This window comes from Raphanus sativus, chromosome 7 (genome assembly GCF_000801105.2).
Source record: "Raphanus sativus cultivar WK10039 chromosome 7, ASM80110v3, whole genome shotgun sequence".
NCBI lineage: Eukaryota > Viridiplantae > Streptophyta > Magnoliopsida > Brassicales > Brassicaceae > Raphanus > Raphanus sativus.
Window position 1 is genome coordinate 6022057 of NC_079517.1, and position 27188 is coordinate 6049244.

A 27188-nucleotide genomic window follows, 5' to 3' on the forward strand; every position below is an offset into this window, starting at 1 on the left:
TATCCCTAGAGTTTTTTTTTTTTTTTGATCAAACCAACTTGTATTAAACTTAGAAGAGTTTAACCTCCATGAAAGGAGAGTACAACAAAGCTACAAGAGCCAAATAGAGTACGAAACAGCTAAAACATAAGATAAAATGAAAATACAGATCACAACAAGTAAACATTAGAAATCGCATCACAGCAGTTTCATAAGTTTCTTGAAAGATTGCATCTCGTGTAACCCTAAGAGTCACAACCACTGCACTAAAGGCAGGGAAGAGTGTTAGCCGAGAGGAGAATCCTTGCAATACCAGCCACACATGTTCATCCCATCCACTCCATAAATGAAGTATTATTGGGAAAAGAGACTGCTCCAAACAAGAGCCAAGCGGGCAATCAATACCCGCCATAACCATATTCACCAAGTAACACATCCCAATGATTTTCTCTTTCAACTGCCACCAAAAGGAGAAAGACACATACGCTGCACCACAAACCAGGTTGAATACAATAATAGGACTGCATACTGCAGTGAAGAGTTGTATAACCACAACATAAAAACCACTAGGAGACACAAAGATAAAGCCAAAGGACACTGAGTCCATCAGTACATTACCAACTAAAGCCGGAATCACCAACACATCTAGCATTGCATCCCATTCAAAAGAATAAGGATGACCAGAGAGCAAGGAGCTAAGGTGAACCTGGACGTCTATAAGCGGATGGATAAAAGGAAGGCTTGAATAAGATCTGTGAGAAGACCATTCCCGAGCTGATAAAGATGCAACCTGTATACCACAGGAAAAGAACGCTTGATACAACCTGTATACCACAGGAAAAGAACGCCAGTAGACAAAGATAATGTCACCAGTGAACACAAGAGCAACAGCACCATCACTGAGCTTACTTGAATCCCTTGAAAGATTAAACATATAATCTAGGATTTGAGTAACTTGTGGAGAAGAGCTGGAGAAATTAACGAAGATTCTAAGAAGAACGAGGCTGACGGAGGCGTCTGGTGGATCTGGAGGTTCTGGTGGCTTGACGGGAGGGAGTTTCAACCGGAAAGTGCTTGGACGTGGCGGATCTGGAGGAGGCCTGGGCTGTGAAGGAAGTGGAAGAGCTGTCACCAACATCTTAACGGAGGAGGAGCAAGGCTGCATCAAGCAAAGGAACAACGGCGGCGGCGGATCTGGAGGGGGCCTGAGACAAGATGGAGAAGTAGTCATCATCTTGGCCATGGAGAGAAACAGAGCTGATTCAGAGAGAGGAGGGAAGAGCGGCGTGGTTGGAGCTGGGGAGATCCATCGGAACGGCGCCTTGGTATGCGGGCTTGAGAGAGTTTCTCTTTAGGGCGGGCAATACAATATTTAGGACAATATCCCTAGAGTTTAATTAGGCTAATATACATGCATTGTCACCCAAGATAAAAAAAAAAAAATTAACTGGTATGCATGAGATATTGACAAAATCGCGGATTCGTGAGAAAGTTTTTCTTCCAACATCTAAAGAAGCACATTTAACTTTCACCGTTTACAACAAGAGCTAGTGCCTATAAATAGCCTTGTTTTAGTTCCTCCTCATCACCTCACTTCAAAAACAAATAAAAACTATTCCCTTCAAACTCCAATTGAACTTATACTATATATTAACTTTCCCAAGTTGAGAACAACAATGCTCGACTCCGCCTCATTGCTTGCGTTTGTTCTAGGTTTTCTCATCCTTGCACTGACAATGAAGCGTAAGGAATCGACGAAAACCGTATTAATGACTTCAAACACAAGAAACCTCCCTCTCCCTCCCGGACCAAAACCATGGCCTCTAATCGGAAACCTACCGGATATACTAGGGAGGAACAAACCGGTGTTTCGGTGGATACATTCCCTCATGGAAGAACTCAACACTGATATTGCATGTATCCCTCTCGCCAATACTCACGTCATTCCCGTGACATCCCCGCGGATTGCAAGGGAGATTCTGAAGAAGCAAGACTCCATTTTCGCCACTAGACCGCTAACCATGGGCACGGAGTATAGCAGCCGCGGGTACTTAACCATTGCGGTGGAGCCACAAGGCGAGCAGTGGAAGAAGATGAGGAGAGTGGTGGCATCTCACGTGACGTGTCAAAAGAGCTTCAGATCGACGCTCGAGAAGAGAACCGAAGAGGCCGATAACCTCGTACGGTACATCAATAAACTCTGTGTCAAAAACCACGGTAATGGTTTTGATCAGGGTATTGATGTTAGGCATGTGGTGCGGCAATACAGCGGCAATGTAGCTCGGAAGATGTTGTTTGGTGTAAGACATTTTGGCAAAGGAAGTGAAGATGGTTCTGGTCCGGGGTTCGAAGAGATTGAACATGTTGATTCTTTGTTTACGGTTGTAACACATCTTTACGCCTTTGCACTGTCGGATTATGTACCGTGGCTGAGGTTCTTGGACTTGGAAGGCCATGAGAAGGTCGTGAGTGGCGCAATGAGGAATGTAAGTAAGTACAACGATCCTTTTGTCGATAAAAGACTCGAGCAATGGCGTAATGGGAAGATAAACGAGCCTCAAAATTTTCTTGACATGCTTATATTGGCAAAGGACACCAATGGGAAGCCTGCTCTATCCGATGAAGAAATCAAAGCACAAGTGACGGTATGCATATTTATCAACTTAATTATATATACTCCCTCTGTACCATTTTAAGTGATGTTTAAGGTTTTTACACAATTATTAAGAAAATACAAAATTTTATGCACTTTATCTTGGTTATATAAAAATCACATTAAATAAAACAAGTTTAACCAATAACAAAATAGTACATGATTTTGTAATTGGTCACAAAATTTGAATGACATTTAATTTTACCTAGAATAGTGAGAACATCACATATTATGGACCAAAATAAAAATCTTAGAACTTCACTTAAAGTGGAAACCTTAACTATGTGGTATGCATATTTATCAACTTAATTATATACTACATAGTTATATACAAACAATGAAAACCTTAACTATGTGGTATGCATATTTATCAACTTAATTATATACTACATAGTTAAGGTTTTCATTGTTTGTATATAACTAGAAAATTTCGGCCATTTTATATATAACTTGAATATTTCGGTACTCTTCTTTTCATTTGATAATACTTCTTTACATTTTTGGCTGTTAATTATTTTGGTTGGATTTGAAGGAACTAATGTTAGCGACGGTTGATAATCCGTCAAATGCGGCAGAGTGGGCCATGGCGGAGATGATTAACGAGCCTAGCATCATGCAGAAAGTCGTGGAGGAGATCGATAGGGTAGTTGGGAAGAACCGCTTTGTCCTTGAATCCGATCTCCCAAGTCTCAACTATTTGAAGGCTTGTGTGAAAGAGGCGTTCCGGCTACACCCAGTGGCACCGTTCAACCTCCCACACATGTCGACCGCCGATGCAGTGGTGGACGGTTACTTCATTCCCAAGGGAAGTCACGTGCTGATAAGTCGTTTAGGGATCGGGAGAAACCCTAACGTGTGGGTTAATCCGCTTAAGTTCGATCCTGAAAGACATTTGGCCAATAACCAAAACGTGGAGCTAAACGATCCAGATCTTAATTTAATATCGTTTAGCGCGGGGAGAAGAGGGTGCATGGGTTCAAACATTGGCTCAGCCATGACGTACATGCTGCTGGCTCGGTTGATTCAAGGGTTCACGTGGTCATCAGTGCCTGGTGACACTACAAAAAAAAGACAGTTTAACATCATTTATTTTAATATTTGCATTATTTATAAATAATGTAAAGGAATTTTACATCACTTAAAAAAATGACTCTGAAAGTGGTGATGCAAATAATTTACATCAATTCACTGAATAATTGATGTAAAAATATAAATTATTTGCATCAATTATAGAAATGATATTAATATGTGTCATTTATAATAAATGATGTTAGTTTTTACATCACTAATGTTAAATGATGTAAGTATTTCTATCAATTAGAATATTAGATTTTAATAATTACGTCCACAAAATAAAAATATTTGATTAATAAAAATTTATTTTGTTAAATAATTACGGAATTATTATTTTATTAATTAATTATATTTTACATAACAAAAAATATATTTTCCAATATCAATTATATTACAATAGAAAAACTAAAATTAAAAACTTTCATTATACCTTTTCTGTTACACATTACGATAAAAAAAATGATTTACAAAAAAAGAGAGGAAACAACATATCAAACAAACACAATCAATATAAATTTCAGCCATCATTCTTGCTTTTGTTTCAAATTTCTTCATTCCATCTTACAAACTCTAGTATTCTTTGTATACTCTTTGTCTTCTCCTTGTAGAATAAGAACTGCAAATTGTCCAATGATGGAGATGGATCTTGATACTTGAACATATTTTTAATTATCCTACAAAATGTAAAAAGGATTAGAATATTTAATTTAGTGAAGACTCTGGATAATCCCCTCTAGAGTAAAGGTAATGTTATAAGTATCAATAGCATAACAATTTAAAGCATCTTTATTTTCTGTTTCTGAAAACTATCCGAGAAACACACATTTATAATGATTAAATGCATACCTCCATTGATCTTGAAGTTCACCATATCTTCATGTTTTTTTTAGCTATCAATAACTATTATAAATAAAAAATCATGTCAAGAACAAAGAAAAATAAATATTAGAGAAAATCAAAAACTTAACATGCAGAAGATTAAAGAAAAATATGATAAAAGATGATCAAGCGTCAGATTTGAGAACTTTTTTAAAACTGTGTTGAAAGAGTTTAACAGATATTGTAGAAGAAGAAGAAGACTTTGGCGTTTTAAACTATGTGGGGTTTGTGGGTGAGATAAAATAGGAGACAAATCAGGAGATATCACCCACTATAATTCTTATAACAAATATTGTAGTTAATGAATTTACAAAAAAAATATTGTATTTAATAGCATAAAATATTTTTACAAAACAAAATTAAAGCAATAAATTTGAAATTAACAGAAGCATTTATTTACGGCGAAAATTTGGCATATTCATTGTAAATTTTGGTTTTCTTTTAATTAGCTTATCTATTTTAATTAATTAGATATGTACAGATATTTTAAATGTGAGCTTTTTAGTTTCGTTATTAAATAATTACTTACTGTCAGTTGTAATTTTAGTGATGAAAATGGGATTTATCAAAATATATATTAGATATATTAAATATGTTCAAAACTCATATGAATCAATTATAAAAGTAATACAGTTTTAAAGATAATAAATAAATACACTGATTTTCTTTATATAATTTAAATTGAATAATTTTAAATTTAAAGAATATAAAAATTTAGCGTCATCAAAATTTTGAACCAAAACAAATGAACTACATATATTGATAATTAACTAAAATTATTATAGTATCATTTTATTACTGATTCAAAAAATTACATCACTTATTGAAATGATACTACTTCTGCATCGTTTTATAAGTAATGTTAGTACAGATTAATAAGTGTGTCAATTATTTAATTGATGTAAACTTGTATTTTGTATCATTTATTTTGAAATGATGTTAATTAATATAGTTTTGTGTCAATTTCATTGAAATGATGCTAGATAAGTTAATAACAACATCATTTGACATAACTGATTCTGAAATATATCATTTATCAATAAATGATGTAAATTAACATCGCTTATTTTTCTGATACTAATTAAGTGATGTAATACTACCATTTTTTTGTAGTGTGAAGATAAAATTGACACTTCGGAAAGCAAGAGTGATCTTTTCATGGCGAAACCTTTACACGCGGTTGGAACACCTCGTCTGGCTCCACACGTTTACTCAACCTAATTGAGGAAGTGAACATTTTAGTATAAAATGTAGCAAGAATTTCATGTAATGGTATTGGTTTCACTCGAGTCCCTACACTACAAAAAAACACGCAGATATTGAGGAACTTTTTCCTCAGTATGTGAGGAAATTTCGAGGAAACAAGGTTTGGGGTTTTGAAAACATCGATTTTTTTCTTCTATGTCATTTCTTATACAAATGTAATTCATACTAATGAGGTTTCTTTGTATAGATGATCATAAACAATGAAATAACACAATTACAAAAATAATTGTAAGTATTCCCACAAAAATGAAAATAATGAAATAACACAATTACAAAAATGACGTCAAACTTAAGGGTTTTAAACCAAAAATAATGTTTTGCGGATTGAACGGAAACCACACAACATAAGAGAAACACTTATACATTTTAATAAACGTTAAAGGAAATAATTACAATTATTTTTGTAATTGTATTATTTCATTGTTTATGATCATATATACAAAGAAACCTCATTAGTATGAATTACATTTGTATAAGAAATGACATAGAGGAAAAAATCGATGTTTTCAAAACCTCAAACCCTGTTTCCTCGAAATTTCCTCACAATATTGTGAGGAAATTTCGAGGAAACATGGTTTGAAAGCTGGTTCCTCGAAATTTCCTCACAATATTGTGAAGAAATTTCGAGGAAACAGGGTTTGGGGTTTTGAAAACATCGATTTTTTTCTTCTATGTCATTTCTTATACAAATGTAATTCATACTAATGAGGTTTCTTTGTATAGATGATCATAAACAATGAAATAACACAATTACAAAAATAATTGTAAGTATTCCTTTTAACGTTTATTAAAATGTATAAGTGTTTCTCTTATGTTGTGTGGTTTCCGTTCAATCCGCAAAACATTATTTTCGGTTTAAAACCCTGAAGTTTGACTTCATAATCTGCCTAAGACACTTAATGAAGGTTATATACGTGTTATTCAATCCGCAAAACGTTGTTTTGGGTTTAAAACCCCTTATTCCTCGAAATTCCCTCGGAATATTGTGAGGGAATTTCGAGGAAATACCGAAAATCATTTGTTTCGTCGAAATTTCCTCGAAATATTTTGAGGGTATTTCGACGAACAAGGGGTTTTAAACCAAACCCCTTAACCGTGAAGGGACATTCCGAAGAAATTTCGAGGAAACCCTATTGTCCCTCGGTATTCCCTCAAAAAATACCGAGGAAATGTGTCTTCCTCGCAATTTCCTCAAAAAATTTCGAGGAAATGTGTCTTCCTCGCAATTTCCTCGAAATTTTTCGAGGAAATACCGAGGAAACCACATTTCTTGGTTTCCTCGGTATTTCCTTGATTTTTCGTCAGAAAATTCCGAGGAACTCATTTTTCCTCGGTATGTCCCTCAGAATATCGATGTTTTCTTGTAGTGCTATCGTGTCCTTCTGTTGGCCCTTTTCGTTTCATATTTTTGTATTTTTATTTCTTTTATGTCCACTATGTTTCAATGTTCTTAGCATATCTTGTTTTCCTTTCTTTCACTTGTTCGTCGACAATGTTTTCTTGAGGGTTTTCAAATAAAAGTGGATTGATGCTTATAGATTTGACCAAAACTATAAATACTCAAAAATTGTAATACCACAAAAATATTTAGGCTCCAACTGGAATGACATTTTCTGGGATAAAATTATTTGGAATGGATCATTCCATGGGATTCCATAACTAAAGTTCTCAAACACAATTCCACTTATTCCAGTTTTGGAATGAAATAAAAAAAATAAATCCTTTGTAAAATCTATTCCTTTTATTCATAATACAAAACATTCGTGAATGGATGTAATACGTGAATGGATGTAATACGTGGAATCTCTATTACATTTATGATTTCAGTTTTTATTCCATTTTTAACATCATTCCAAATTTTTCTATTCCATAAAATATCATTCCTTTTAATGACATGTTGAATAATCAAATAAAAGGTCTGAAATTAGTAAAAATTAGGAAATGAGGGTTGCATTGTGCTTCTTTTTTTTTTATGCCTCTGAAATAGAACAAGTGTCCACAATTTAAAATCATACCAGATGGTTACTCGTGATTTCGCAAATATAAATATTATATGCAATGATATTCAAAAGTTGGATATATTAAGTAAATTATCTTTTAATTCTAGTTAATTTAAAAATCAAAATATCAGTAATTTATTGTTAGAAACGCTGTGAGATTTAGTGATAATTTAATAACATTAATATAAGTTGTTAAAATATTAATTTTATATTGATTAACTGATCAACATTTATATATTACAAAATTTTCATTGTTTTCAATTATTTTACAATTTTACAATCAATATATCATTTTCGGTTATTTTTTATCTTTATTCAAAATTATATTTGGTGATTTTTTCTTTCATCATTATTGGATGATTGATTATTTTCTCACATCATACAAATTATTTGTATAATTATCAATATAAAAACATAAAACAAATAGCCGGAAAATCATTTTGAATTCTGTTTAAAGAAAATCATCATTATTTTAATGTTTTTCTCTTTCATAAAGTAAGAATTCCACTACAAATTTTCAATTTCTATCTCTTTTAATCTTTCAAATTGTATTTTTGATTGTTGTGCATCTATTTGCCATACTTTTATAAAACACACACATATATTTATATATAGGATAAATATAAAATATGCTGAAGTTTAAGTCATTTAGGTAGTTGAATATATATTTATTTTAATAGTTATTGATATTAATATATTTTTTTCTGTAATTATTTCTATTTATACTCTTTCTATAATATAATCAACAAAATATTTTGTTGATAAAATCAAAAATATACAAAATAATTTTATAATTATAATTACATAAAATTATTTATATTTAAGATTTTGAAAGTTTTAATCATTTTTGCAATTATTTTTGCTTCATCTATGGTTGTCTTTTCTACTAATGTTGTAGTGTTACAATATTTACATAAAATATACACACAATGTTGTATAATATATATCTTTCATTCTTCGGTTATTTTATTTAGTTTATAAATATAAAAAAGTTTGATGGAACATTGTTATCCTTTCTATAATTAGTTATCACGAATTATTATTTGTAATATTATGTAGATCATTTAATAAGTGGTATATATTGATTAATTAAAGATAAAACTAATTAAAAATTATTAACTAACCTAAATCACAATAATTTTGTAAAGATTTTATAAATGATTAACACATATTAAAAATTTAACTAGTGACTTTTTAGTTGATATATAGTAGAATATTTGACACAATCACTAGGTAATATATTGTTTGTTTATCTAGTTCAGATTGTTTAAGAAAATAAATACACAGTTGATTCCAACGTGGATATATTTAGCTGACATGGCAAACATGTGTGAAGCACGATATCCACGTAGTTAAGCAGACGACTGTCGCGTGTTACTCTGAGACCGCCACGCACCCAAACAACATTCCCACGTGCCTATAAATTTCTATGTTTCACGGCAACCGTTCGATCCAGTCTCTGTAGGGCGTTATATTACAATCCTACGGTTCATATCAAATGGAATTCTCCGACAGTGCATCTGTCTGGATTAAAAAAACGCCGTAATTTCATTGAAGGTCTTTTAATCATTGACATCGTTCCACGCTGTCTCAGTGAGAGTCAATCCACTACGGACATCCTATCTTGCAACTATAATTTTCTTCGTTATAATACTCCCATGCAGTTATTAACAACCACTAAAACAAATACTTAATCACAGTGCACCTGGACATAACTACAGCAGATTATAGCTCGTCAAATAATTAGGTCAGCATGCTATAAGGAACATTGGCGTTATTTAAGTCACGTCACCTTCTTACGTTACAATTCATTCCACCGCTGGATATTTCTTCGCCTCCAAACCGTCGTCGTTAATCATTCTTCTTTTTTCTTTTCACAATATTTTGTTAATAATTCGAATCTGGCAAGTTGTAGTTTTTAGGTTTTGTGATTAATTAACTTTCATCGGAAGTGAAATCTTATCACCGCAAGAAAGATGGCCTATGCAAGAATAGGTTACGGTGGTACTTATCTGGTGCACCGCGGCATATTGGAGTCCGATAACAATGCGAGATCGCTTTCATCGTCGTTTCCGATCAATCGCGATGGAAGTCGTCGTATCAACGTCGGAACGATCTCGGCGTCTGTGGCGGAGGCGGTATCGGAGATAGAGAAACAGAGAGGAGGAAGAAGAAGCGGGGGGAGAGATCGTAGAGAGGTGGAGGTGACGCGTGAGAAGCTGGACAGGTGGATGAAGAACTCTGTGACGGAGATCGTGAAGAATTTGAGTGAAGCGCCTTTGTTAGTCCATCTGTACGCCGGAGATGAGGAGAAGGGGACGGTGGTGGTGATGAAAGCGGAGGAGTGGGCGGCGGTGAAGGGGAGATGGGAGAGAGGAGAGGCGGAGATGCCGGATGGGATAATATTCGTGGAGCAGTTAGGGACAACGGAGGAAGAGAGCTGCGGTTGTGGTTTTGAAGGTGACGACGGCACGCGTGCATGGGGGTTGGTGGTGCAAGGGAAAGGAGTGGAGTGTGGGCCGGTTTGTTATTTGCTAAAGACTACACGGGTCGGGTCAGGGTCAGGTCTGAGCATGCGGTGCACACATTTCTGCTTAGCCAAGGTGTCGAGTTTTAGGGAGACGACGGAGTCTCAGCTTCGAAATTGCTGGCTCGTTGGCAATTAACAATGAAGCCTGTATTAATCATGTGAATAATCAGATATTAAATCGAAACTTATGTTTATGTTTATGCTACCATATGATAACTAATTAACTATCCATATACACATCTTGTTATCATAATATTGCCAAGTAAGAGCATCTCCATCAATGAACCCCTCTTGGGGTTCATATTTTTGATTTTTTATTATTAAATTTTTTCTTTTTCTTTTTGATTTTCTTAAAAAAAAAAAAAAATTGGATCAGTCACGGGCCGTCACGTATTGTGGAGCCCGCGCTACAGTGAAGAGATAGGTTCACTGCAGTGAACTTCCAAAAGACATGTTCAGATCTTTATAATATTTTAATATTTTTTTTTTTCGAAAAGCGTGTGAATCTCTCCATTTTTGATGCTCTAAGTTCAATCCAAAGCTGGTCATTCAACGCAACAGTAACTTAAATAAGTGTAACACAATAATTTTATACTGGATGTTGTCGGATGTTAGAATCCGCGCGTCAACTCAAATTTACCTATGCACATAACTCAAATTTACCTATCTATATGACCAGCTGATACGATCATATGAATATTTAATTCTCTTTACTGGTAATTGGATCTCTCCTTACCAGTAACTGGATCTGCGTGACGCGGTCTAAGACTAGGTCTCGGTCCAACAGATACTCCAGATTATAAAAAAACACAATAATTTTAGTTTGACTACCATATATAGTGTTGTCTTGGCCATTAAACCAAGAGTCCGTTGAGGGTACGGACCCAATATGTCAGAGATATTGTTTTTGACTCAAAATTTTGGGTAGTCGTTGAAAATGAGTGTATATAATTTCCTTAACAAACAATTGCATATGTTTGGGATCGATGGAGACCCCTGTGAATTAGTCAGACTTCCCAACTATTACAAAAAATTATTGTAAATTTTACTAAATACATGGTCCAAAATGTTAGATTCAAATCTGATTAAACTCAAGAAAAATCTCAGATCTGATTAAATTAAAAAAAAATCTGGCGATATACTTTAGGTGATTCTTAGTATGAGTTAATTAATCACAAATATGTTGGTAAACAAGATGAAGCATATCATTGGCAATATATTTAGTCCCTGATTTAGTGAATAACTTTAACTAGGTGATTTTCCCGTGCGCATGCATGGATATAAATATTTATAAAATGAAAATATTAAATAGTTTACTATAATTTTTTTTATTTTTAAATTTACTATGTAATTTATATTGTAATCAGTATCTATTTTTCAAATAATATTATTTTATTTTAATCATAGGTATAATTTGGATATATAAGATAATATCTAATTTTCTGATTCAACCATAATTTGTTTATTCTATAGATTAAAATATTGATTAATTTTGTTGTTTACATTTAATTTGATATTGCCTTAGATTTGTAAATATATTTTAGAAATATTATGTATAATTTAATATAATTTTTTTAGAATTAAATAGTAAAAATAAATTAAGGTTTTAATTGACTCAAAGTTACTGATATTAATATAACAACGATAGTATTATGAAACCTCATGCATATATATAAATTATAGAAAAGAACTTAGTTGCAATAGTTGGTTAATATATATTCATAATATTAATTGAGATCACATATTAGTTAATAGTATGTTACATTGTTCTATAGTTTATATTTATAAAAATATTAATATGAACAATAATACATTATATTTAGTTAAGTGTTTGATTTTGTATTAAAAACTAAATTAGTCCAATTACTCATTTTGTGGATATATTGTGTTACATATATTCCTTCAAACTAAAATATATTATTTCTAGTTTAACTCAACCAAATTGAATTAATTGTATTCCTTTGGTTCTTCATCATAGATATGTAAGTATGTTACTATCTTTTATAATTTGGTATATGTTAATTTGCAAAAAACAAAATTAGAAAGTAAAGTCATGATATGTACGAAGTTGCATAAAAATAACTTATAAACTTATAAAGTCAAGATTATTTTTCTGAACTTTCTCTTTTTTTTTATGAAATCACATCACATATAAAAATGTTTTCATTATAAATTTTCTAAATACTTTCTTTATTATATATTTGATTTGGAAAAATATAAAAGGATACTTAATTAGAAAATAAAAGATGCATTTTTATTCATTAAAATATCTTGTGTTATGTTACTTAATTTTTTTTGTAATAAATTTGAGAAATAGATTAATTAAAATAAGATAATTATATTAAAATATATATTATGTTGTTTAAGATTATCTTTTAAAGGGATAATTATTTAGTTACTCTAAAATCAAAATTATTTTGTTAAGTTTCCTTTTAATGAATCGCATTATATATAAAAGATATTTTTTCGTTTTTAAAATTTACATTTTTTTTTCATTATATAGGTTATTTAGAGAAGGAAACCAAAATAAAAAGGAAATTTTTTCTTTTTAATAATGACAAATAGATATATTTGATTAATTAAGGGTACTATTATAATTAACCATCATAAGAATTAACGTGAGCGCGACACATAGAAATTCACAAATAATATTATAGAGATTAAAACTAAACAATATTTTTTTAAAAATTAGATATCTAAAATAGACTAATGATATTACGATTAAAAATTTATTTACTTTTTAAAAGATGTAGAAAAGTTTGAAAATTTTAGTAATAAAAATTTTAATTATAAAAGTAAAATTAAATAAAATTTCGAAATTTATAATTCATATTTGAATATATTTATTTTAGGGATGATTTATGAGTTATTACCATATTTTAAAAAGTTTACCAAAAATATAAATCGGCATTAAATGTAATGTATGAATTATTGCCATATTTTATAAAGTTTACCAAAAATATATATCAGCAATAAATGTTATTGTCCATGTCATATTTAACTATAAGCCATGTCATCAATTTTAGTAACCATGTCATCATTTTTTCGTGAAATTGATTGTGGAGATGACATGTGGCAAAATCACTTCTCAAATATAGACTAGGGGATAGTATATTGGTATCCTCAACAGATATACATAACTGATTCTTTGCTAAATTTCACATAGTATTTTTTACACATGTAGTTAGTAATTAAATTTCAAATCTGATAAAAAAAATTAAATATCAGATTCTTAATCACACTATTCCCAAAAATAGGAAAAAAAGATTCAATTTAAAAAGAGGCCCAAACAAAGATTCCCTCCAAATAACGAAAGAGCCTACTGGTTTTTGAATTTGAATACCTTAAGAGACCCAAAAAGAAAAACAAATAAGTTTTTTTGGTTCTTGTCAGGGAGAGATTATTAAACTAACCGCACACATCGCGCGCTCTTCTTCTTCTTTTTCTCCTCTCTCTCTCTCTCCACTCCAATTCGTAGGGTTTCAAAATTCACGTTTCAGATCTTAAACCCTAGCCCTAATCCACTCGCCATGGGTGAACACGACGGAGGGTTTTCGTCCATTCCCAGATCCGACTTAAAGGTATTGTTTCTTGTTTTCTCTTCGGACCGATCTTCTCTGTCTGCTGATACGTTTGTCTTTATAATGTTTCGATCTAATTAATTTAATATGTTTTACGTTTTGGTGGGGGTTTAGATCGGAGACAACGAATTGGATGAGAAACAGAAGTTGAGTCAAATTGGACGTGTTGACACAATTATAGATTCAGGTACTTCACTGTCACATTCAGTGAGTCCATATACATTTCCTTTATAATATGGTTTCAATTGAGTTTTAAGGTTATACACTTGAATTGTAATTTTTTGAATATTTTAAATCCCTTGCAAATGTAAACTTGAGCATCTCTGTTGCATTCCATTTATGCTACAGGTAACACTGTTCATGCTTCTAAAGACACTGAAAAGGCCAATGAAATGCCTCAAGTTTGTAATAAGATGTTGAGTCAAGAGGTCAAGACAGGAGGAGCTTTGGTTAAGAGAAATGTAGCTGAGTCCGGGAGTTCCAGCAGCTGCTTGAATGATGCTTTATCCTCGGTTTGCTCCTCCAGGAGAGGCGATAATAAGCCTGGTTCAGCTGATGTTAACTCAGAGTGTGGGAGTTGTTCCAATAATGTCCCTGTTGAGGCAAGTGATCCAATGAAGCTGTGGGAAGCGATGAAACAGAACGGGTTTCTTTCTAACCCGCACGGCAGCGGGGTTTCAGGGACGTCAAGCAGCTGCGTCGTCTCGTCTTCTCATGGAGGTATACCTGCTCCGAGGAAACGTGGTCGCAAAAGCAAGTATAATAATGACGCCGCGATGGTGGTGAAGAAGAGAAAGATAGAGGTTGCGAGGAAGGAGGAGGTTGACAGGTTTGCTAGGCTAGCTGCTCCTAGTGGATTGCTCAATGAGCTGAACCCTGGGATTATAAACCACGTTAGAAACAAGAAGCAAGTGCTTTCCATCATCCGAAGCATTGTCAAGTCTGATAAAGATTCTGGAAACTATCACCACTCAGTGAGGCTTAATAATACTACAGTTGCGGGTTCTAGGAAGGACTTGGATGATGTGAACACTGGTGCCTCTAGATCTGGTTTTAACCAAGGATTCAAGTGTGGCATCATGCCAGAAGATAACTACTCCATGCACTACCACGAGGAGAAAGGCACAGATGGTGAAGAGAACAGCAAGTTCTCGGGAAATGCCAGTTCCTTGTCTAGCGAAGACGCAGCGAGTTTGAACCGTGATAGTGTTCTCACTGTCAAAGGTATGTTTCAGTCAGTGTGGATGGTTTTATACTATCATAGGTGGCTTAGATAGATCTTTGTCTTTGATTTGCAGCGGCTACAGTCGCGTCTCAGTGGTTGGAACTGCTTCATCAAGACATCAAATGCCGTGTTTCCGGTAAGAACTCACTTATGATCATTGATGCTAGGAAAAGTACAACACTTGGTTGTTGTTCTTGAAAATCTCTTCTTTTTTTTCAGCTCTTCGCCGTAGCAAGAAGAGGGTTCGAGCAGTTGTGACGACAGAACTACCTTTCTTAATAAGTAAAGAGTTCCCAGCTGATCAGGAGAATGATCCAAGTGTACTCTTCACTGGAGCTTCGAGGGCTTCAACGGTGGATAACCACAAGAACAGATGGATGGCGCTTTTTAAACAACTCGAGCAAACTCTATCTGAAGAAGAGAAACAATTGGTACAGAAATCGAAACCACACATCTATCCTCTTTTATGTTAGAATCTGATTTTGAGATTTTGGGAACTTGAAAAATTCAGGAGAGCTGGTTAAGCAAAGTGAGAGAGCTGCAATCACATTGCGACCAAGGTCTGCAACACTTGAGCTTGAGTTCTGGTCAGAACTTCTTACAGTTAGGAATGCCATTGTACTCTAGGTATGACCATTTCACTACTTGTTCATCTCATTAACACTGTTGAGCTAAAATTCAGATTGTTAGTTTCGTTCCTGTTTGAACTTTGTTGCAGAGCTGCGGATGCACTGATATCAGACAAGGATTTAGCCGTTAGAGCAGCCGCAGCCTCCATATATTCCACCTGCAATTTTCTTGCATCAGAGGAGAACATAGCCTGTACCTGAACTCCTCTAAAACTTCTGACCAGTTTCTGATTCAATTTTTTAGTTGACAACCTTTTCTCAGTTACTTTAGTGTGTAAGCTTTTAATAGCAAAGTTTCTTTGTATGTGCATCTGTAACACTAGGAGCATTGCTCACCACTCTTGTCTTTTCTTCTTCTATAGATTTATTTTCTCTGCAATAAGAACCCTTGTATGCTGAATTTGTTAACACCTGAAAGTTATAGACTTGCCTTGTGTTGAATAATATTGCATTGAATCATGATCTGAGTTTGCATTGAATCATGATCTGAGTATTGTTTCATTCTTATCAGCAATTTTGTTGGATAGATAAAACAAAACTGAGAGCAATATAACTATGTATATTATATCATACTAGTACCTAATTTCTTCAAACATATGACAATGGAGCAACTAGAATAATTTACAATATGTAACTGTTATCTATATGGATCTGTAGATAAGTTTTTGGTTCCTTACATAGTGAACGTACTATCAGAAAGCAGTCTCTTCACAAGGAAGGTCTGTTTAGAGCCAGTTGGAGACCAACTTGCTTGGTGTTGCCTTGGCTGATGGATCTTCTGTGGCTTTGGCCAGTGAACGATACTGAAGCTTAACACTCTCTGCATTGTCTAGTGTTTTCACCACATACCTGCAACCAAAAACACACAAACATTTATACAAAAGTCAATATAAGTTTTTGCTAGAAGATGATGTCTTTGTCGATATATAAGAAAGTTTGAGCTGAGATTTTCAGTGAATCATTGGAATGGTATATCATAAAGTCATAATCAAAGAATTGAATCAGACTATACCAGCCGTTCAAGCATTGAGTAGTCACAACAGCTTCCCGTCCTACAAAACGAGGTGGTGTCCTCTTGTTTCCCTGCTTAATTTTTTTTTTTGACTCCAACGGTGTTAACTCGATCCGCTAGAGAAATAACATTTGCTAGAGAAAGAATACAGGAAGAAGAAAGAAATGATTGACCTTTATTATAACTCGATCTGCCACAGCAAAAGGGAAATGATTAGTTCTGTTCCTCGAACGATTTGTATAAGTCGAGTCGCAAAATGTGCGTCTCTCCTGCATTTATGGAATTATAAATCTCTTGTTAGAAACAGAGTTAAACGTTAGAGAGGACAACAACATGATTAGTAAGCGGTAGTGAGTTACTTGATCAAATCCTCCTTCTCGTTTTCGCTTAGATGAATGGTTCGACTGCGACTTCTCTTCTCGGCAGAATGCTTGTACTGCAACTCGCAGAGCTGCATAAATAACCGAAAATGAATCCTCTGAGACACCCAAATGCTAAAATCATGAACATGAGAATACTTTACTCACTGAGATTTGGGGTTATCGAGTCTTCTGATACTGGCTGAGAACAAGTGCAGCAAGCTTTCTAAGAGAGAACACAACGAAAAAATAGACTCCATAAGCAAAAGAAAACAGCATAGAGCAAAACAAGAGACTGTGACGAAAGAAAGACATAATAAAACTCTGTACCATTTGTTTAACTTGTTCTATTCCTCCAGCTCCAAAAGTGTGTCCGCAAGGCAAAATCATAGCATCAGACATCAAAGCCCCTCTAAGATTATTCAAAGAAGACAAAATAAAAGCAAAAGATTAAATACAAGCATTATCGATACCAATCCAACAAAAAAAGCTTACTACACTCACAAACTAATTTACTTTTTCACTTCAAAAGAACATACGTTATAGGATCAGACAAGATGGTCCTCAAAGACTCGATTGAACTGCTCAAAGAAGTAGACGAAGCGTCTCTTCTGCCGCCGCTAACATCACACCCATTCTCTGCAGCGACTGATGATGATTCCTCATGCCTAGAAGAAGAAACAAAACTCGCTTCCATTGTCTTAAACTGCTGCGAGTAGTAAGCTGCGTTGTTGTTGTCTTGTGCAACCGCTGTCACTGCAAAGGCATTTTCAATAATCTCAAAAAAGGTAAGAACTTTTCAAACTGAAAAAAAAAAGAAACTTTCTATTTTACCAGCTCCACTATCTTCACCAACGTCTTTGTTCATGCCACCACCATCACAACCTTCGTTTCCGCCCACGTCATCATCCTCTTCGTCTTCTTCTTCTTCAACGTCCTCCTCCCCGTCTGATCCACCGCTGTCGTTAGGGTTTCCGCTCTCCGAGTAGAAATTCTGATGGAACTCGAGATGATTGTGAGGGTGAGGGTTCGCCGACGCAGCTGCGGCGGCTGCCGCCGCCGCGAAGTACCGGTGCTGGTCGCCGATAAAGGCGGCGAATTCACGGGTTTTAGGGTCCTGTTCGCCGACCCGGAAGCGTAACGGGTCGGCATCTTGGATAGTCATCGGCGGCGCGGTGAACGACGCCGGAGAGAGACCTTTTCCGGACATGGAATCAAGTGATCTGAAGAAGAAAAAAAACTATTGAAAACCCTAAAATCACAAAAACCTAAAATAAGAAAAAAATAAATTGAGAAGGATCAGTTACGATTTTGGTTTCCGTGATACAAAGAGGAATCTCTCTTTTTTTTTTGCTTTGAACACCAAAAGGAGAAGTTTTTTTTTTCTCAGAGAGATCAGAGTGAAAAGACTAAAGAGGAGGAGGGAGAAAGAAGCTGAAGTGGGAAGCAAAACGGCGTCGTTGATAAGAACGCTGACGTTTCAACCGCGAGTGACGTGGGGTCCGTGGCGACAAAATAATAAAGCGTGCGGTGCTTCTTCGGCGGCTTTGATGTTCGTACGGAATGCAGATGGAAGTCAACGTACGTGTATGTATTCCCGGCTGAGAAGTATTTATTGTATTAACCACAGATATCATTTCGGGCCTTAACACCACGCGCTAGGCCCAGTAAGATCTGAAATTGAGTGGGCTTTAGACACATAAGTAGGTGCTCATTAGTTTGTGAATTTTACGGTTCAGACCGGTTGCGTTTCATGTGTTTCGCAGGTTTCACTGTCTGAACCGCAAGAAATAAAGTTTTGGTTTTTTTCTAAGTATGTACTGATTGAAATATTCAGAAAAGAGTGTTTTTTTTTCTTTTGAACTATTGTTCATTATTAAGTTCGTGTTACAATAAGGAATCTAACACTAGTGACATTAACTCAAATTAAATTACAAATTTTATTTTATTTTTAATTAAATTACAAAGTTGTTTTATTCTGGAGAGTGATCATCTCTCTGTTCTTTGATGTTCTTGAAGATTTTAGAACTCTTGTCAAAGATCTTTGCTCTCCTGTTGTAATCTTTAGGGTCTCTACCATCATCATCCCCCATGATAGCTTCCTTCTCAAGGCATTCCAGAAGCTCCCACATTCCTCTGTTTGCGTCTCCGCCACATATACTTCTCCTCTGAGTCAGCTCTTCCTCTTCCTCTGGCGTAATTGGCTCTACTGCCGCTGCATAGCCCGAGCCTGAAGCCACGCACCTAGCAGCAGCAAAGCGCCTCTCCTTCAACGCGTTAAGGCTCGGTTTGGTCTGCGGGATTGCCTTGTCCGGAGCTAGGATTTGATGATTTGTCGGAGGTAGGCTTGTTGCGATGATCTTCGTGCAGGATTGAGACATAGCTTCCATTGTTTTTTTTCTGATGGAGCTCTAGGTTGAAAGCTTGAGGTTTGGTCTCTTGGTATATATAAGGTGTAAACGTGACGCAATAGCACACGTCATTCGTTTACACGTGTGGGAGTGGCGATGAGTAATAGTGTTTTCGAGATTCACCGCGCTTGTTCTTATGCCACGTGTCTCGAGAATCTTTTGCCGACCTCCTTTGACCATCTTTCAGGCATTATCCACGTACTTTGTTTTTGTTAAAAAACTCAGACATGTTTGTCTAGTCATATCTCCATTGTTCAACTCGCACCTCAAGATCATCTTATAGAACTGAAAATGAACAGGTTAAACCGAAATAAACCAGATAAAGCTAAAGTTAGTACTCAATTGAATTCGACTCTGATCTGCAATTTCTATTTAAAGACCTGATTTTTTTTTTTTTTTTTTTTTAACAGGGATGCTCCGCAACCCGTAGACCCGTAGACACTTCCGTAGCTTTCCGCAACCCATAGGTCCGTAGTCACTTCCGCAGCTTTCCGCAATCCTTAGGCCCGTAGTCACCCCTGGTCCGAAACCAGCCGTTACTAATACCCATTACCCAAGGGCCCAGCACCAACACCGCGCTTAAATTTAAACTTGGGGAGGACGTAAAGCATTTCGTGGCCATAAGGGGTATTCGGCGTTGGAACTGCCTTAAGACCACTAGCCCACCACCTTGTGGTTTTAAAGACCTGATAAGACCGTTAACTTGTAGTAATGGTATGAATCACATATGGTGACATATTAGATTTGATTAATTAACAAAAACCTAATTGATCAAAATCACTAAAGGGTTTAGTCTTCTTCAGCAGAGGCTGCATCATCATCTTCATCTCCAAAGTCGTTATCATCATTTCCACCGTAATTTCCCAGTTCCCGGAGGACCCTAAAGAAGGATCTAGTCATTAGTATATGAATCAGACTCTGTATACTAGTCACTGTCGACTTCTACTCATCAACATTCCTTTTAAAAGCAATCTTGGGAGTCAAAGAGATTGTGTGTTTGAACGATTGGTAGCTCAGTAGTAAACAAGTAAGAGATCTTAACATGGAAAGGTTATAGTATTAGGATGAATGAAGAATTCAACCTGTATCAAGACAAAGGATCTTCTTGATAGACCAACCTGAAAAAAATATTTAAGAAACATAAATTTGGTGTTTAGGTTAAGGAAAGTAAATTACAAGGTCAGACTTAATTACATCAATTGCCTCCTTTTGAGATTTATTAAGATTTTCGCTAAAGAAATCATGAAGAGGTCCAGATATTTTCCAGGGGCCATCTCCAGAACCACAAGACTTCTCTGCTGCAGTGAAGATTAAATCCTTGAAAGGAAGTGAACTGATTGATCGTAGTGTTATATATTCCCGAATAATGGTTGATAAACCACATAACTGCAAAACCATGAAAGACAATGTATAAAAAGAAGTACATTATTTATATAATGAAACAGCCGAAAGATATTCAGATTCTAACTAGTCTTACAGAAGAGCTAGCAAAAGAAAGAGAAGGCAAGGTGTTATCATAGACAAGGTTGATGTGTCGTAACAACTGACCTTTAAACTGAACACCCTTTTGTCTAAAACGCTTGCGGATGATGTAATAAGAGAACGCATATTGAGAGAGATTGTATAAATGGCTTTGTTCTAGACTATTTCGTATTTTTGGTTATCTGCACGCTGCACCAACTCTTCAGCTAGATACATCCGAAGATGGAGACAATTACTTTGACGGTTTTCCACTACAGCAAACCCATAAGATGAGGGAAACGAACGGTTCGGTTTAGGAGGGTTGAAATAAAATAAACCGGAAAGTATACATTGATCAAAAAAAAAAACCGGAAAGTATACGTCTCCATCCACGTGGAGTATTCCTCTTCACTCTCCCCTCTCCTATTAGCTGGCGCAAACGGCATCGTTTGGCTGTTGTTCATTTGAGAGCTTTGATCGGAGTTTCTGACTACTGCCTCGATCTCCGGCTAGCTAGCGATGGCGGTCTCAGCTTTCCGTGTCACGCAGTTACCACTTCTCCGCCAATCTCAGGTAGAGCTTAAGTTCCCTTATTTGGCAAAACGTCATTACTCTCCGTTGAATCTCGATTTTACTTTCATTTCGCAGTTTCCTGTTGCGAGGTCTAAGAAGATGATCGGATGCAGAAACTTGAAGGGTTTTGTTATCTCGGCTCAATATTCACAAAGCCAAGACCTTTTCACTTCTCGCCTTCAAAGTATTTTCCAAATTCTACTACTTCTCTCGCTCGTTAGGGCGTTTCTGTTGCTCATTAAAGGCGTGATTTTGATTGCAGGCAGGATAGAGAACTTACCCAAACTAGTTGAGGATATTGTTCAGACATCGATAAACACTGGTCCACGCGGTGCGTTACGCCTTGTCCAAGGTGTTCAGGCCTTTCTAGGCGTTGGAGGAGAGTGGCTAAACGATCTTTCTAAAGTAACTCTTTTCTTTTTTCTTTTTCTTTTTTTTTTAATGTTTCAATTGCATATGAATAAGAGATTTCATGTGATCTGAAGTTTATGTTTCTTCTGTGTGACACGCTTGCAGTCTACAAGAGTGTCTTCTGGTGCATTACCAACTGAAATGCAGCTTGGTCTACTCTCTCCTCTATATTTGAGGAAACTCTTTGAACGCATGGGAGCTACTTATATTAAGCTGGGCCAGGTAATTCATGTTTCTCAATGTATAACGTGTTGTATCCTATGATGATGTCATGTCATCTAAGCTTTCTCTCAATTTTATTTCCCATTTAACAATCTCTTTTTATGTCTTTTGAATTCGTAGTTTATAGCATCTGCGCCAACTTTGTTCCCACAAGAATATGTCGAAGAGTTTCAGAACTGCTTCGACAAAGCTCCTCCAGTACCGTTTGAGGAGATTCGTAAAATCTTGCAAGAGGAGCTTGGGAGGCCCATAGAAAGCGTGTACGAATATGTTGATCCTGAACCACTTGCATCAGCCTCAATTGCACAAGTATGTTCTTCTGCTTCTGGTTACGTCCATTTTAGTTTATGTACTCTTCTCCTGCTTAAAGGAATCATCATGACCAGGTCCATGGTGCAAGGCTTCGAGGCTCCCAAGAAGACGTAGTTATTAAGGTGTTGAAACCTGGAATAGAAGATTTCCTAGTGGCAGATTTGAACTTTATCTACGTTGTTGCCCGTATATTTGAGTTCCTTAGTCCCGAATTCAGCCGTACTTCACTGGTAAACTCTCAATTAGCTGTAGAGAAACACCACTCCTCTGTCTTAGTTTTGCAGTTGCTACTAATTTACTCTCTCTATATCGTATTGGTAGGTTGGTATTGTCAAGGACATTCGTGAGTCAATGCTTGAAGAAGTAGATTTCAATAAGGAGGCTAAAAATATTGAATCATTTAAGAGATATCTTGAAACCATGGGATTGTCAGGACAAGCTACTGCTCCAAAAGTGTATAAGCACTGCAGCAGCCGGCGTGTACTTACAATGGAGAGGCTATACGGAGTTCCTCTTACTGATCTAGATTCTATAAGTGCACTTGTTTCCAGTCCAGAAAACAGCCTTATTACGGCCCTTAATGTCTGGTAAAGATCTTTGAAATTTCACTAGCTCCTTCTCTTAACAATATAGCAGTTAGTGAAATTGATCATGGCGGTAAACATGCAGGTTTGGAAGTTTACTTTCTTGTGAAAGTTTCCATGCTGATGTACATGCAGGGAACTTATGGTTGTTGCGTGATGGCCGGATTGGGTTTCTTGATTTTGGTAAAATCATACTCTCTCTCGAGCCTTATTTGTGCAGCAGTTCTTTACATGTGGCTGTTTGGTTATTTGTATTCACATATATTTTCAGGCATTGTTGGTCGGATATCACCCAAAACATGGGCTGCCATGGAAGTATTTTTAGCGTCCATTGCAACTGAAGAATATGAATCCATGGCCTCAGCTTTGATTCAAATGGGTGCCACAAATATAGATGTTGATGCCAAAGCTTTTGCAAGGGACTTGGAAAAGATGTTCTCTTCTATCCAGGCAAGCAACATTTACTCTTTAGCAGTTTTTTTGGAGTGAAAAGGCTTAAATTAAAGATGGTCTTTCTTTAGCCAGTTACATCTGTCTAGAGGAACAACTGTAGTGCAATCTTATGGAGATAATAAGTGAATCTCTTTTCTTGCAGGAACTAGATACAGAGGTAGTAGTGGCTACAGGTTCAGGCAGAACTGCTGTTGCTGCTAACGTGGTTGTCGATGAGAGACAGATGAATGCTCTTTTCCTTGACCTGGTAAAGAACTAACTAGACTAGACTTAGTTGTTTTAGGATTGCATCCAGATGATAACAAGTTTTCTTTCTTTTTGTGTGGAGGTGCGGGTTAGCGAATCATATGGGCTGAAGTTCCCGAGGGAGTTTGCTCTTCTAATGAAGCAGCTTCTCTATTTTGATCGGTACACAAGACTCTTAGCTCCAAACATGAACATGCTGCAGGATCAGCGAATCTCTGTCGTGTCCAACAGGAGGACGAACCGATATAAGGACAGCTTTAACTAAGTTCATACTGATATATACTTCATTCTTATGTACAAGTGGTAAAGTTATAGTAGATTGGTAATGAATTCAATATTGTTACAAACATAACAAATACTACATGAAACTATCTACAACAGATAAAAAATATCTTATGTGTAATTTGCACAAGTGTCATGGTGTTAAACAGAAGTGCATAAACAAATCTTTTACCTATACACAGATTTGAGAAAAAAGAATGGCAAAACTTTCCATCTGAGAAGCGCATAGTTCTCGTTGCTTGATCTCAGAAGCAGAGGTCTACAGAGAAGGAGGACGCTGAGAGGCTTTAAAGACTTGGCTCACAGTAGAGTATCCCATCAGCCTATGAAGCGGAGAGCCTCTAGCTACAGGTATCTCCTCTTCCTGAGCAGAGGAGTTCGGCTTTTCTGGTGGTTTGAAAGGAGCTTTGTCTCTGGGAGACTCTAGTATTGAATTGCTAGCGTTTATGTCATGTTTTACAGCAGGAACTAAATGAGTTCTGGACTCAAGTGAGAATCTGAGAACAGTGGTGCATCTGCCGCATCTGAGAAGATGATACTTCCTCTTGAAGATGAGAAAGTCCACAGGAAGCTGTAGGTTTTCTGAGCAGCTGTAACAGCTAACGAAAGGGGCCCCACCGGCTGTTGGACGGATATGACGCTTGGCCAGGCGTTGTCTCTCTCTTAGACGACGGGCCTGTAAGTCATGGTGGTGGCCACCTGCATGTCTATCACGCTGACGATCCTCCGCATCAGAGACTATCTCGTGGCTCCATCTCGGATAATACGCAGGTTGTTGTTCCATTGGCCTTTGTGGACTTGCAGGATACGAACTGTAAGAGCTATGAAGCTGCCCTGAATACCAACCGGGATGGTTTCTTCTGTCATTCGTCATCTCTCCTGAGAACCTGCTCCCTTGTCCCCGACCTCTTGCTCTTGTGATGTTGTGATACATATGGTCAGCACTCTCGTACGGAGGCATTTGAAGCGAGTGTGCACGGGAGTGCCGATCAAACTCATCTTGGGATGGATATGAAGGGCTTACACGTGTGTATGGTTCTCTCGGATAGAAAGGTATGTTAGGCCGTGTCATATGATTCCTCCCTTGTCTTCCAAGACGTCCTCCTGGTCCCTCAAGTTGCAGAGACCTGTTCTGATACCGTTCCATGTATGTGGTTGTTGTAGTCACATTAGGCCTCTTGTCAGAGAAAGTAGTGGCTGAGGAGGAACTACCTCTTCTTTGCTCCTTGAAATTTTCAGGGTATCTCTGCATTTGAAATTTGCCTGAGCTTATTTCCTGAAGAGCTTCCCATTGTTCGTTTTCATCGAGAAGTTCGTCTTCTCTTTCGTCGGAGGAAGACTCACTCTCATCATAGGTAGAACAAGTCTTGTTTGCTGGATTATCATCTGTTGACTCCCTGTGACCGTTGAAAAAGTAATCATCTTCGTTTTGCTCTTCTTCAACCGGAGAAGCATCAGGAGAGGTGCCAGCTTCGAGCTTGCGGTAAGCATCACTGGACGAATCGCTCGCTCTTGCATCATCCACCACATGATCAGCATTCAAACTTCCTGAGCTAGTAGTCCCCGGTTCCATAGCTTGTACCACGAGTTTTATATCAGACTTCAGTCTTCTGGAGTTGTCTTCTCCTTCGTTCTTGTCAGAATCATCAAGTGAGCGTTCTTGGAGTTGGTTTTCATTCCTCTCCTCTCTTATAGAGCCACCGAGCTGATTCTCAGTAGACTCCAAGGATCCATCCCTAGCCTTCTCATCAACCTTTCCCGTGGAACGATCTGTGGGTGGTGGAAGAACCGTGTCCTGCTCTGAGCTGCTGGACACATTGTTGGTTTCAGGCGGTTCACTTGCTTGAGCACCCTCTGTACCTCCTTCACCTGGTTCACTGGCTTGAGCAACCTCTGCGCCTTCTTCACTTGGTGTTATGTTTGGAGCAATAGTCCGTCTTTTAGCTGAATGAAAGAAGTAACAAGCAAACAAGTTTAAAACGGAGAGAGACCATGAGAAGAGAGAAACCATAAACAGACAAGTGGTCAAAGCTCAGACAAAACAAGAAAACAAACGTAAGGGAATCCAAACTAAAGTCAGGGTTAGGATGAGAGTGAAAGCAATAATGACCTTGAAGGATAGTTGAACAGCCACCACACTGATAAACAGGAACATCTTCGTATTCCTGAAGAATCTTAAAGCACTTGGGGCATTTCACCAACCTGACTTTCTGACCAGACTTGCTCGCCATTTTTGGTACCAACCTTCTGAATCTCGACTTGATGACAGAGAGCAAGAAGAAGAACCAAGAGTAAAAGATAGAAACTTTGTGAAGTTTCTTCGAGTTTTAAACAGAAACTTGAGAGGAGACCAGAAGATGAAGAAGGTCAACGCGGTATGATTTTAAACTTTGATGAAGAGGAGAAAGAGCAAAGAAGCATAAACTGATTGGGAGTAAAAGAAATCTGAGAGCATAAACGTCATTCAAGAATTCATAAAGAGAGGTCCGGTGGTAAGATCTTGACAGGAAACCATGTTGAATCAAAGAAAACGAAGTAAAATAAGCTCTTGAAAACTGGAGAGATTATGAAGAAAGAAAAAAGAAGGTTAAAATTGTATAGAGAGAGAGAGAGAGAAAATAGAAATGGTGAGGTGAGGTGAAATATGTTTATAGAGAGAGAGAATTTCTTGTCGTGGGGGCGAAGTAGAGAAAGGAAGAGAGACAAAAAAAAAGCCAAATCCTTGGAGAGGTTTTGAACTTTGGGATGTTGTGTTTTCTCTCCTTTGAGAAAAGTCTCTCCCTTTCCGTGTCGAGAAAGTTTTTTTTCTTCCTTCTCTAAAATGTATGGTGTAGTGTTCTTCTATGATAGCCAAGTCAACAGAATCGTAACCCACGACTCGTTCTTTCACAAAGCAGAACCATTAAACAAAACCCATTTGTTGGTTCTTTATAAGAAAGAAAAGAGAAAAAAAAACGCTGGCTTAGTTATTGTTGTTGCAAGCACTAAAACAGAGCTTTGATTCAAAGAAGCAGAAGAAAGAAGAAGTCGAGATAGCGAAACGAGT

The 27188-nt window shown here is 36.5% G+C and overlaps 8 protein-coding genes and 1 long non-coding RNA gene across 10 annotated transcripts; 4 read left to right on the forward strand and 5 right to left on the reverse strand.

The window, feature by feature from the left end:
- Positions 1-104: 104 nt before the first annotated feature.
- LOC108817169 (uncharacterized) lies at positions 105-1222 on the reverse strand. Its single transcript, XM_018589786.2, has 2 exons — positions 850-1222; positions 105-769 (listed from the first exon to the last, which is right to left on the reverse strand). Exons 1-2 carry the CDS (start codon positions 1220-1222, stop codon positions 675-677), a joined length of 468 nt encoding a protein of 155 aa, XP_018445288.1. The 3' UTR covers positions 105-674.
- On the forward strand, positions 1038-5806 carry LOC108815254 (phenylalanine N-monooxygenase). Of its 2 annotated transcripts, XM_056990640.1 has the most exons (4): positions 1038-2489; positions 2571-2624; positions 3165-3690; positions 5706-5806. In XM_056990640.1, the coding sequence occupies exons 1-4, from the start codon at positions 1656-1658 to the stop codon at positions 5804-5806; spliced, it is 1515 nt and encodes a 504-aa protein (XP_056846620.1). In that variant the 5' UTR covers positions 1038-1655. The 2 variants fall into 2 exon arrangements, with proteins under 2 accessions (XP_056846620.1, XP_056846619.1); XM_056990639.1 differs by having other exon boundaries at positions 1038-2624.
- On the reverse strand, positions 4113-4810 carry LOC130497660 (uncharacterized). The gene is made up of 2 exons (XR_008936657.1): positions 4553-4810; positions 4113-4380 (listed from the first exon to the last, which is right to left on the reverse strand). It is a non-coding gene; the product is annotated as an uncharacterized LOC130497660 (long non-coding RNA).
- A 3689-nt stretch (positions 5807-9495) lies between the features above and the next one.
- LOC108816333 (uncharacterized) lies at positions 9496-10612 on the forward strand. The gene has a single exon (XM_018588909.2). It carries the CDS (start codon positions 9828-9830, stop codon positions 10515-10517), a length of 690 nt encoding a protein of 229 aa, XP_018444411.1. The 5' UTR covers positions 9496-9827; the 3' UTR covers positions 10518-10612.
- A 3077-nt stretch (positions 10613-13689) lies between these two features.
- On the forward strand, positions 13690-16275 carry LOC108818314 (uncharacterized). The gene is made up of 7 exons (XM_018591250.2): positions 13690-13962; positions 14077-14149; positions 14311-15186; positions 15261-15323; positions 15407-15618; positions 15699-15814; positions 15906-16275. The coding sequence occupies exons 1-7, from the start codon at positions 13912-13914 to the stop codon at positions 16015-16017; spliced, it is 1503 nt and encodes a 500-aa protein (XP_018446752.1). The 5' UTR covers positions 13690-13911; the 3' UTR covers positions 16018-16275.
- Positions 16276-16359: 84 nt separating this feature from the next.
- On the reverse strand, positions 16360-18736 carry LOC108818316 (U-box domain-containing protein 62). The gene is made up of 9 exons (XM_018591251.2): positions 18495-18736; positions 18022-18410; positions 17727-17943; positions 17518-17599; positions 17356-17413; positions 17188-17279; positions 17002-17097; positions 16829-16899; positions 16360-16665 (listed from the first exon to the last, which is right to left on the reverse strand). The coding sequence occupies exons 2-9, from the start codon at positions 18395-18397 to the stop codon at positions 16542-16544; spliced, it is 1116 nt and encodes a 371-aa protein (XP_018446753.2). The 5' UTR covers positions 18398-18410; positions 18495-18736; the 3' UTR covers positions 16360-16541.
- Positions 18737-19103: 367 nt separating this feature from the next.
- Positions 19104-19613, reverse strand: LOC108818317 (uncharacterized). The gene has a single exon (XM_018591252.2). The coding sequence runs from the start codon at positions 19575-19577 to the stop codon at positions 19161-19163; it is 417 nt and encodes a 138-aa protein (XP_018446754.1). The 5' UTR covers positions 19578-19613; the 3' UTR covers positions 19104-19160.
- A 1858-nt stretch (positions 19614-21471) lies between these two features.
- Positions 21472-24263, forward strand: LOC108817923 (uncharacterized aarF domain-containing protein kinase At5g05200, chloroplastic). Its single transcript, XM_018590750.2, has 11 exons — positions 21472-21632; positions 21708-21816; positions 21895-22037; positions 22149-22265; positions 22386-22574; positions 22652-22807; positions 22899-23164; positions 23247-23344; positions 23433-23611; positions 23757-23861; positions 23943-24263. The coding sequence occupies exons 1-11, from the start codon at positions 21579-21581 to the stop codon at positions 24123-24125; spliced, it is 1599 nt and encodes a 532-aa protein (XP_018446252.2). The 5' UTR covers positions 21472-21578; the 3' UTR covers positions 24126-24263.
- Positions 24162-27188, reverse strand: LOC108817922 (protein ENHANCED DISEASE RESISTANCE 4). The gene is made up of 2 exons (XM_018590749.2): positions 26253-27188; positions 24162-26086 (listed from the first exon to the last, which is right to left on the reverse strand). The coding sequence occupies exons 1-2, from the start codon at positions 26371-26373 to the stop codon at positions 24402-24404; spliced, it is 1806 nt and encodes a 601-aa protein (XP_018446251.2). The 5' UTR covers positions 26374-27188; the 3' UTR covers positions 24162-24401.

Bases quoted from the DNA above. Each gene is read 5' to 3' on its own strand.
- LOC108817169 (XM_018589786.2), bottom strand. From the start codon at position 1,222: ATGGCCAAGATGATGACTACTTCTCCATCTTGTCTCAGGCCCCCTCCA. The intron at 770-849 runs GTGACATTATCT...TGTGGTATACAG, and splicing joins TGTTGCTCTTGTGTTCACTG to GTTGCATCTTTATCAGCTCG.
- LOC108815254 (XM_056990639.1), top strand. From the start codon at position 1,656: ATGCTCGACTCCGCCTCATTGCTTGCGTTTGTTCTAGGTTTTCTCATC. The intron at 2,625-3,164 runs GTATGCATATTT...TTGGATTTGAAG, and splicing joins AAATCAAAGCACAAGTGACG to GAACTAATGTTAGCGACGGT. The intron at 3,691-5,705 runs CTACAAAAAAAA...TGTAGTGTGAAG, and splicing joins GTCATCAGTGCCTGGTGACA to ATAAAATTGACACTTCGGAA.
- LOC108816333 (XM_018588909.2), top strand. From the start codon at position 9,828: ATGGCCTATGCAAGAATAGGTTACGGTGGTACTTATCTGGTGCACCGC.
- LOC108818314 (XM_018591250.2), top strand. From the start codon at position 13,912: ATGGGTGAACACGACGGAGGGTTTTCGTCCATTCCCAGATCCGACTTA. The intron at 15,324-15,406 runs GTAAGAACTCAC...CTTTTTTTTCAG, and splicing joins CATCAAATGCCGTGTTTCCG to CTCTTCGCCGTAGCAAGAAG. The intron at 15,815-15,905 runs GTATGACCATTT...ACTTTGTTGCAG, and splicing joins GGAATGCCATTGTACTCTAG to AGCTGCGGATGCACTGATAT.
- LOC108818316 (XM_018591251.2), bottom strand. From the start codon at position 18,397: ATGTCCGGAAAAGGTCTCTCTCCGGCGTCGTTCACCGCGCCGCCGATG. The intron at 17,414-17,517 runs GTACAGAGTTTT...GTTCTCTCTTAG, and splicing joins TAGAACAAGTTAAACAAATG to AAAGCTTGCTGCACTTGTTC. The intron at 16,900-17,001 runs GTCAATCATTTC...AAAATTAAGCAG, and splicing joins CAGATCGAGTTATAATAAAG to GGAAACAAGAGGACACCACC.
- LOC108818317 (XM_018591252.2), bottom strand. From the start codon at position 19,577: ATGGAAGCTATGTCTCAATCCTGCACGAAGATCATCGCAACAAGCCTA.
- LOC108817923 (XM_018590750.2), top strand. From the start codon at position 21,579: ATGGCGGTCTCAGCTTTCCGTGTCACGCAGTTACCACTTCTCCGCCAA. The intron at 21,633-21,707 runs GTAGAGCTTAAG...TTCATTTCGCAG, and splicing joins CACTTCTCCGCCAATCTCAG to TTTCCTGTTGCGAGGTCTAA. The intron at 22,266-22,385 runs GTAATTCATGTT...TTGAATTCGTAG, and splicing joins CTTATATTAAGCTGGGCCAG to TTTATAGCATCTGCGCCAAC.
- LOC108817922 (XM_018590749.2), bottom strand. From the start codon at position 26,373: ATGGCGAGCAAGTCTGGTCAGAAAGTCAGGTTGGTGAAATGCCCCAAG. The intron at 26,087-26,252 runs GTCATTATTGCT...TCTTTCATTCAG, and splicing joins CTGTTCAACTATCCTTCAAG to CTAAAAGACGGACTATTGCT.